Source organism: Oncorhynchus mykiss, chromosome 8 (genome assembly GCF_013265735.2).
Source record: "Oncorhynchus mykiss isolate Arlee chromosome 8, USDA_OmykA_1.1, whole genome shotgun sequence".
In the NCBI taxonomy this organism is placed as follows: domain Eukaryota; kingdom Metazoa; phylum Chordata; class Actinopteri; order Salmoniformes; family Salmonidae; genus Oncorhynchus; species Oncorhynchus mykiss.
In genome coordinates, this window is record NC_048572.1 from 5,637,172 (window position 1) to 5,647,543 (window position 10,372).

The 10,372-nt window shown below is 41.2% G+C and overlaps 1 protein-coding gene across 1 annotated transcript; it reads left to right on the plus strand.

Annotated features, from left to right (window-relative positions):
- Positions 1–7,885: 7,885 nt before the first annotated feature.
- On the plus strand, positions 7,886–9,832 carry il17a/f3 (interleukin 17a/f3). Its single transcript, XM_021611415.2, has 3 exons — positions 7,886–8,210; positions 8,479–8,619; positions 8,897–9,832. Exons 1-3 carry the CDS (start codon positions 7,903–7,905, stop codon positions 9,039–9,041), a joined length of 594 nt encoding a protein of 197 aa, XP_021467090.2. The 5' UTR covers positions 7,886–7,902; the 3' UTR covers positions 9,042–9,832.
- Positions 9,833–10,372: the final 540 nt, after the last annotated feature.

The following is a 10,372-nucleotide window of genomic DNA, read 5'->3' on the forward strand; positions in this document are numbered from 1 at the left end:
GCTTCGACCACGTGGACTGGGATATGTTCAAGGTAGCCTCAGACAATAACATCGACGTATACGCTGACTCTGTGAGTGAGTTTATTAGGAAGTGCATTGGAGATGTTGTACCCACTGTGACTATTAAAACCTTCCCTAACCAGAAACTGTGGATTGATGGCAGCATTCTCACAAAACTAAAAGCACAAACCACCGCATTTAGTCATGGCAAGGCGACTAGAAACATGACCGAATACAAACAGTGTAGTTATTCCCTCCATAAGGCAATCAAACATGCAAAGCGTCAGTATAGAGACAAAGTAGAGTCGCAATTCAACGGCTCAAACACGAGACGTATGTGGCAGGGTCTACAGACAATCAGACATGAGACGTATGTGGCAGGGTCTACAGACAATCAGACATGAGACGTATGTGGCAGGGTCTACAGACAATCAGACATGAGATGTATGTGGCAGGGTCTACAGACAATCAGACATGAGATGTATGTGGCAGGGTCTACAGACAATCAGACATGAGACGTATGTGGCAGGGTCTACAGACAATCAGACATGAGACGTATGTGGCAGGGTCTACAGACAATCAGACATGAGATGTATGTGGCAGGGTCTACAGACAATCAGACATGAGATGTATGTGGCAGGGTCTACAGACAATCAGACATGAGACGTATGTGGCAGGGTCTACAGACAATCAGACATGAGACGTATGTGGCAGGGTCTACAGACAATCAGACATGAGATGTATGTGGCAGGGTCTACAGACAATCAGACATGAGACGTATGTGGCAGGGTCTACAGACAATCAGACATGAGATGTATGTGGCAGGGTCTACAGACAATCAGACATGAGACGTATGTGGCAGGGTCTACAGACAATCAGACATGAGACGTATGTGGCAGGGTCTACAGACAATCAGACATGAGATGTATGTGGCAGGGTCTACAGACAATCAGACATGAGACGTATGTGGCAGGGTCTACAGACAATCAGACATGAGACGTATGTGGCAGGGTCTACAGACAATCAGACATGAGATGTATGTGGCAGGGTCTACAGACAATCAGACATGAGACGTATGTGGCAGGGTCTACAGACAATCAGACATGAGATGTATGTGGCAGGGTCTACAGACAATCAGACATGAGACGTATGTGGCAGGGTCTACAGACAATCAGACATGAGATGTATGTGGCAGGGTCTACAGACAATCAGACATGAGACGTATGTGGCAGGGTCTACAGACAATCAGACATGAGATGTATGTGGCAGGGTCTACAGACAATCAGACATGAGATGTATGTGGCAGGGTCTACAGACAATCAGACATGAGACGTATGTGGCAGGGTCTACAGACAATCAGACATGAGACGTATGTGGCAGGGTCTACAGACAATCAGACATGAGACGTATGTGGCAGGGTCTACAGACAATCAGACATGAGACGTATGTGGCAGGGTCTACAGACAATCAGACACGAGACGTATGTGGCAGGGTCTACAGACAATCAGACATGAGACGTATGTGGCAGGGTCTACAGACAATCAGACACGAGACGTATGTGGCAGGGTCTACAGACAATCAGACATGAGACGTATGTGGCAGGGTCTACAGACAATCAGACATGAGACGTATGTGGCAGGGTCTACAGACAATCAGACATGAGACGTATGTGGCAGGGTCTACAGACAATCAGACATGAGACGTATGTGGCAGGGTCTACAGACAATCAGACATGAGACGTATGTGGCAGGGTCTACAGACAATCAGACATGAGACGTATGTGGCAGGGTCTACAGACAATCAGACATGAGACGTATGTGGCAGGGTCTACAGACAATCAGACATGAGACGTATGTGGCAGGGTCTACAGACAATCAGACATGAGACGTATGTGGCAGGGTCTACAGACAATCAGACATGAGACGTATGTGGCAGGGTCTACAGACAATCAGACATGAGACGTATGTGGCAGGGTCTACAGACAATCAGACATGAGACGTATGTGGCAGGGTCTACAGACAATCAGACATGAGACGTATGTGGCAGGGTCTACAGACAATCATAGACTACAAAAGGAAAACCAGCCACGTCGCCGAGACCGATGTTTTGCTTCCAGACAAACTAAACATCTTCTTCGCCCGCTTTGAGGATAACACAGTGACACCGATGCGGCACGCTACCAAAGGCTGTAGGCTCTCCTTCTCTGTGGCCGACGTGAGTAAAACATTTAAAGGTGTTAACCCTCGTAAGGCTGCCGGCCCAGACGGCATCTCTAGCCACGTCCTCAGAGCAGGCGCAGACCAGCTGTCTGGTGTGTTTACGGGCACATTCAATCAATCCCTATCCCAGTCTGCTGTCCCCACATGCTTCAAGATGGCCACAATTGTTCCTGTACCTAAGACAGCTAAGGTAACTGAACTAAATGATTATCGCCCCATAGCACTCACTTCCGTCATCATGAAGTGCTTTGAGAGACTAGTCAAGGATCACATCGCCTTCACCCTACCTAATACCCTAGACCAGAGGTGCACAATGCGCTGGCTCAGCGCAGCTGGGAAGGTCCCAGACAGCGCCCCATACTACTGTGTGTTGTCCAATCACGTGCGTTATTTAAATCACTTCACGAAACTCAGCCAATCAAAGTGAATGTTTACAATGCATGAAATTCTAAAGGAAAGATAGAATGGCGTGCCCAACAGTCAGGAAAGTCGATACAGAAAATGTAGCTTTCAAAGAGGACTGGACAGACAAACATGCCTTTATCCTTCCCGCAGCGAGTGTCCAACCACTCTGCCTGATATGTTCAGAGACCGTGGCTCTAATTAAAAAAAGTGCCAATGTGAAGCGCCACTACGAGACAAAGCACAGATCTTTTGAGCAAACATATTCACAGCAGTCTGAAGTGAGGACACGCAAGAAATAAACAAACTCAAAGCCCAGTATGATCGGTCCACAAGAGTCCTCTCGCATTCACTGGATATTGAATATGGATATTGTTGCGTTTTTTGTAGACATCGCACCTTAATGAGCTCAACGTGAAACTACAGGGCAATAATGATTTAGTTTGTGATTTGATGACATCTGTCCGACTCCTTCCAGAGGAAACTGGAAGTGTTCAAGGAAGATCTTCAAGGAGACACGTTGCACACCTCCCAAAAGTGCAGGAACAGATTCAGGGTGAGAGAGATGTTTCTCCTCATGTTGACTTCATAGATAAGCTGATTGGAAACTGTTCTGATTGGAAATGTTTTGACAGCTTCAGCCTTAGACAGCAGCTCCTTCTTCTAATTGAGAATCCATTCCTCATCACAGATGTCAGAGGATTTTCAAAGGAGGTGACACAGATCTTCACGTGCTGGATCTCTACAGATGGAACTGATTGATCTGCAAGCAAATGTTGCACTAAGAGAGCACTTTCAAATAACTGATCATGACCCTTTCTGGCTGCAGGCTGTGTCTGAGACTGTGTTCCCTGGTCTAACCAGCTAACTGATCATGACCCTATCAGGCTGTGTTTGAGACTGTGTTCTCCTGGTCTAACCAGCTGACTGATCATGACCCTATCAGGCTGTGTCAGACTGTGTTCTCCTGGTCTAACCAGCTAACTGATCATGACCCTATCAGGCCGTGTCTGAGACTGTGTTCTCCTGGTCCAACCAACTAACTGATCATGACCCTATCAGGCTGTGTCTGAGACTGTGTTCCCCTGGTCTAACCAGCTACAGTGCCTTGCGAAAGTATTCGGCCCCCTTGAACTTTGCGACCTTTTGCCACATTTCAGGCTTCAAACATAAAGATATAAAACTGTATTTTTGTGTGAAGAATCAACAACAAGTGGGACACAATCATGAAGTGGAACAACATTTATTGGATATTTCAAACCTTTTTAACAAATCAAAAACTGAAAAATTGGGCGTGCAAAATAATTCAGCCCCTTTACTTTCAGTGCAGCAAACTCTCTCCAGAAGTTCAGTGAGGATCTCTGAATGATCCAATGTTGACCTAAATGACTAATGATGATAAATACAATCCACCTGTGTGTAATCAAGTCTCCGTATAAATGCACTTGCACTGTGATAGTCTCAGAGGTCCGTTAAAAGCGCAGAGAGCATCATGAAGAACAAGGAACACACCAGGCAGGTCCGAGATACTGCTGTGAAGAAGTTCAAAGCCGGATTTGGATACAAAAAGATTTCCCAAGCTTTAAACATCCCAAGGAGCACTGTGCAAGCGATAATATTGAAATGGAAGGAGTATCAGACCACTGCAAATCTACCAAGACCTGGCCGTCCCTCTAAACTTTCAGCTCATACAAGGAGAAGACTGATCAGAGATGCAGCCAAGAGGCCCATGATCACTCTGGATGAACTGCAGAGATCTACAGCTGAGGTGGGAGACTCTGTCCATAGGACAACAATCAGTCGTATATTGCACAAATCTGGCCTTTATGGAAGAGTGGCAAGAAGAAAGCCATTTCTTAAAGATATCCATAAAAAGTGTTGTTTAAAGTTTGCCACAAGCCACCTGGGAGACACACCAAACATGTGGAAGAAGGTGCTCTGGTCAGATGAAACCAAAATTGAACTTTTTGGCAACAATGCAAAACGTTATGTTCGGCGTAAAAGCAACACAGCTGAACACACCATCCCCACTGTCAAACATGGTGGTGGCAGCATCATGGTTTGGGCCTGCTTTTCTTCAGCAGGGACAGGGAAGATGGTTAAAATTGATGGGAAGATGGATGGAGCCAAATACAGGACCATTCTGGAAGAAAACCTGATGGAGTCTGCAAAAGACCTGAGACTGGGACGGAGATTTGTCTTCCAACAAGACAATGATCCAAAACATAAAGCAAAATCTACAATGGAATGGTTCAAAAATAAACATGTCCAGGTGTTAGAATGGCCAAGTCAAAGTCCAGACCTGAATCCAATCGAGAATATGTGGAAAGAACTGAAAACAGCTGTTCACAAATGCTCTCCATCCAACCTCACTGAGCTCGAGCTGTTTTGCAAGGAGGAATGGGAAAACAATTCAGTCTCTCGATGTGCAAAACTGATAGAGACATACCCCAAGCGACTACAGCTGTAATCGCAGCAAAAGGTGGCGCTACAAAGTATTAACTTAAGGGGGCTGAATAATTTTGCACGCCCAATTTTTCAGTTTTTGATTTGTTAAAAAAGTTTGAAATATCCAATAAATGTCGTTCCACTTCATGATTGTGTCCCACTTGTTGTTGATTCTCCACAAAAAAATACAGTTTTATATCTTTATGTTTGAAGCCTGAAATGTGGTAAAAGGTCGCAAAGTTCAAGGGGGCCGAATACTTTCGCAAGGCACTGTATATACATACACATACCTATATAGACATACATATACACATATATACATACACATACCTATATAGACATACATGTACACATATATACATACACATACCTATATAGACATACCTATACACATATATACATACACATACCTATATAGACACATACATATACACATATATACATACACATACCTATATAGACATACATATACACATATATACATACACATACCTATATAGACATACCTATATAGACATACATATACACATATATACATACACATTCCTATATAGACATACCTATATAGACATACATATACACATATATACATACACATTCCTATATAGACATACATATACACATATATACATACACATACCTATATAGACACATACATATACACATATATACATACACATACCTATATAGACACATACATATACACATATATACATACACATACCTATATAGACATACATATACACATATATACATACACATACCTATATAGACATACATATACACATATATACATACACATACCTATATAGACATACATATACACATATATACATACACATACCTATATAGACATACATATACACATATATACATACACATTCCTATATAGACATACATATACACATATATACATACACATACCTATATAGACATACATATACACATATATACATACACATACCTATATAGACATACATATACACATATATACATACACATACCTATATAGACATATATATACACATATATACATACACATACCTATATACACATACATATACACATATATACATACACATACCTATATACACATACCTATATAGACATACCTATATACACATACCTATATAGACATACCTATATAGACAGACATACTTTTTTAAAGAATATACCTTTATTAGTATTCCCTGTAAACCCTACCACCCTTCCCCCAATTGAAGTAAACTAATAAACACTTCTGCTTTTACCTTCAATGTATACATCTTATACACATTTGACAGACACAGTCTATTTTATCAGGGTTATTTTTTTGTTTGTTTTTAGTCCTTCCTCTATTTCTGACTGATCATGACTGACCTACTAAAGAGTGACTGTACATATCAGCACAGCAAATCACACCTAGAAAACTCCCTGTTCACACCTTTCTAACCCCTGGACGTAGGCATTTGTCTGTTCAGTATGTATGTCACCTAGGTCATCAGTTTTCAGAGCTTTGATACGCATGTTTCAGTTAGCTGACAAGGGTTAGGGTTTTATAACAACAGGAGAACGACTGGGGTCTAGCCACTCATTGGGTTTTTTTTTTTTTTTTCTAACGTTGAGATTACAGTAAGTCAAAACAAGGTCAAGTAAAATGGAACAACGTTAGGAAATGGAGAGAAAAAGAGAGAGAGAGAGAGAGAGAGAGAGAGAAAAAGAGGTAAGGCCAACGAGAGGATGTAGAGAAGGAGTTGTAGTAGGCACAACGGGTGTCACTGTCAGATTGTTCTGGTGATAAATGGTAAAAAGGATGGGATTCTGTAGCACACTACCAGTATACAGAGTTAAATGGGATTCTGTAGCACACTACCAGTATACAGAGTTAAATGGGATTCTGTAGCACACTACCATTAAACAGAGTTATATGGGATTCTGTAGCACACTACCATTAAACAGAGTTATATGTTGACTTCCTGAGTTAAAGGTCACAACCTGAGGTTTATGTTGATATGTGTTCCTGCTGATATGATTCTCTCAAACCCACTGTATTAACAACCAAGGTTGGGGTCAATTCCATTTCAATTCCAGTCTATTCAGGATGTTCACCAAATTCCAGTGAACATTTTTTTTGTTCATTGAAAAAGCATTGAAGATAATTGAATTTGGAATTTCAGTGTAGCTCCTGATTTGACTGGAATTAAAATGGAATTGACCCCAACCTTGGTTATTAATTAATACTTAATAGATATTCTATGGTTTTGCATTTCATTACATATGCTCTGAAACATCTTGATACTATCTCTGGGATAAAAAATAAAAAATCTAACTTACATCATCAATATTTTTGATCTAAGTGTGTTATCTGTTGATCGACGACAGTCACCGGAAATACGTACAGCATTGGAACCCTGCTTCTAGAACAAAGGCAACTTGAAACATTCTGTCACAGCAACGTTTCCCTCTGAAGAGACAGACAGACAGACAGCAGAGAGAGCGAGAGAGAGAGAGAGAGACAGACAGAGACAGATAGACAGAGCGAGAGAGAGAGAGAGAGAGAGAGATATGTATCTGGTCATGGTGAGTCTCAACTGTTCTTTAACTCCTTGTTACGAATAGGACTATTTCACTATGTACAGTTTTGCCTGTTGGGATATCAGGTAGGGGTGGGGATAGGGGACATTTTTCTGCCAATTCATTTTTGATTTTGACATTTAATTCAGACTTTGTTTGTCTGCGTTTACACAGACAGCCCAATTCTGATCTTTTTCCTCTAATTGGTCTTTCCAATAATTAGGCAAAAGATCAGAATTGGGTTGTCTGTGTAAACCAGCCTTTGTATCACGATAACTTTATGTGCTGTTCGTTACTAAATGACCACCATTTTACAAGTGTTATTATAGATATAGGTGAACGGGTATTGAAGCTCTGTCGTGTTGGTCAGGTCTTCAGAGGTTTACTGGTGCTGGGTCTGATCATGTCACTGGATGGACATAAGAAAAGCCAGAAGACCAAACGGAAGGCAGCCAATGGCTCCGGCCCAGTCGAGGTCTTTGGACGGAGAGTAATGACTGTAGGTTTAGTTATGGATCCTAACCTGAAGACCGCTGTCTTCCCTGTCCTTCATAAAGCCACCAGGTCTCTCTCTCCGTGGACATACAGGTGACTTTGTTATAGTACAGCCACTGTTGGACATGGATGTGATGTGTTCATAACAATTTTTTTTTACATAAATGACAAGTTTAACGGAAATAGAATGGTTTTCCATATATATATATATATATTATTAAATGTGTTTTGTGGCATTTTGTGTCTCGATGATATACACTTTACGAGTTCTTTCTTTAGGTGACGAATAACAGGTCTCTCTCTCTCTCTCTCTATCTATCCCCCTCCCCACCCCCCTATTCCGCCCGCTCTCCCTAACCAGCGACACATACGATGAGACCCGGGTCCCTAAACATATCTCCCAGGCTCAGTGCCAGAGGTCTGGCTGTCTGACCCCAGACGGAGAAGAGGACATGGGGTTGGAGTCCAAACCCATACTCTATCAGACCTTGGTGCTCCGCAGGTAATCTTTGGACATGCTATGATATTATTACGATTAAGATGCTTATAACTGACTTCCCTTATCTTAAATCGCTCCTCAGAGGATACATTGCAGGTATTGAATTGAATTAAGTTGATATTCACTTTTGCTTGAGAAATAAAAGGGTGATAAATGTATATATATAATTTTTTTTTAAATGTAAATGTTATAATTAATATATCTGAATCAGTTGTCCGACCTTTGGGGACTTTTTTTGCAGGGTTCAGGGATGTCTGACCTTTGGGGACTTTTTTTGCAGGGTTCAGGGAGAGAAGGGCAGCAGTGGAGGGAGGAGGAGGAAGAAGGGGAGGAAGAACAAGGGTTATTTCTACAAACTGGACAGTGAGAGTGTAAATGTGGGCTGTACCTGTGTGAGACCCAGCATTTTCCCTCAGAAGCAGTGATAATAAGAGAACTCCTAATCCAAGGAAAATCATTTCAAAATTCTTTTAAATATAAAAAAGTTTCCATGGAAAATGGATTTCTGATTATTTTGTACATTTCCTGAATGGATTGAAATGTACCCTAACTCTGTAGAGTGTGGCTGTAATGTAGATGTCTTAGAAGGGAATAATGGACGTTGATGTTTTCGTCTTTGGCTTTGATGTTGACCCGCGGAAATGGACAAAGTGATGTATCTGACCTCTTGACATATAGTCTACCTGGAAACGTCTGAGGTCAACGGCAGGGTTCACATTCTCTGTTCATACTTTCCTACCGTGTTTTATTTCATTTAAATGACTTGTTTAAATGACTTGTTTATTTAAAGGGATACTTCGGGATTTCGGCAATGATGCCATTTGTCTACTTCCCCAGAGTCAGATGAAGTCGTGGATACCATTCTAATGTCTCTGTGTTTATTACGAAGGAAGTTAGAGGTAGTTTTGTGAACTAGCGTTAGCACAATGGCGAAGTCTAGGGGTATCTGCTATCATTGCCAAAATGCCGAAGTATTCCTTTAAAAGACTCGTTAAATTATACCTGTTTATATAAGCGACAGTGACATCATTAACGTTAAGTTGCACAAGAATAAAATGTCAATGTAAACATTCATTTTTTTCATTCAAATATTCTTATTGTATAGGAATGTCCATACGATATGTAGCCTGTGACTAAATATTGACCCTAGTTTGTAGTAGAATGAACACTTACCACTCAATGTGTTTCTGAATAAATTATATTATTTTGTTCTAAATGTGTTATTAGTATTTATAATGCAAGTCACTCTGGATAAGAGTGTCTGCTAAATGATCAACATGTAAACAACAGAGTGACAGAGAAGAGAGATCACCTGGAGCTGTGAGTTCAGTCAACACACATAAAGACATAGAGCTGTGAGTTCAGTCAACACACATAAAGACATAGAGCTGTGAGTTCAGTCAACACACATAAAGACATAGAGCTGTGAGTTCAGTCAACACACATAAAGACATAGAGCTGTGAGTTCAGTCAACACACATAAAGACATAGAGCTGTGAGTTCAGTCAACACACATAAAGACATAGAGCTGTGAGTTCAGTCAACACACATAAAGACATAGAGCTGTGAGTTCAGTCAACACACATAAAGACATAGAGCTGTGAGTTCAGTCAACACACATAAAGACATAGAGCTGTGAGTTCAGTCAACACACATAAAGACATAGAGCTGTGAGTTCAGTCAACACACATAAAGACATAGAGCTGTGAGTTCAGTCAACACACATAAAGACATAGATAGAGCTGTGACTTCAGTC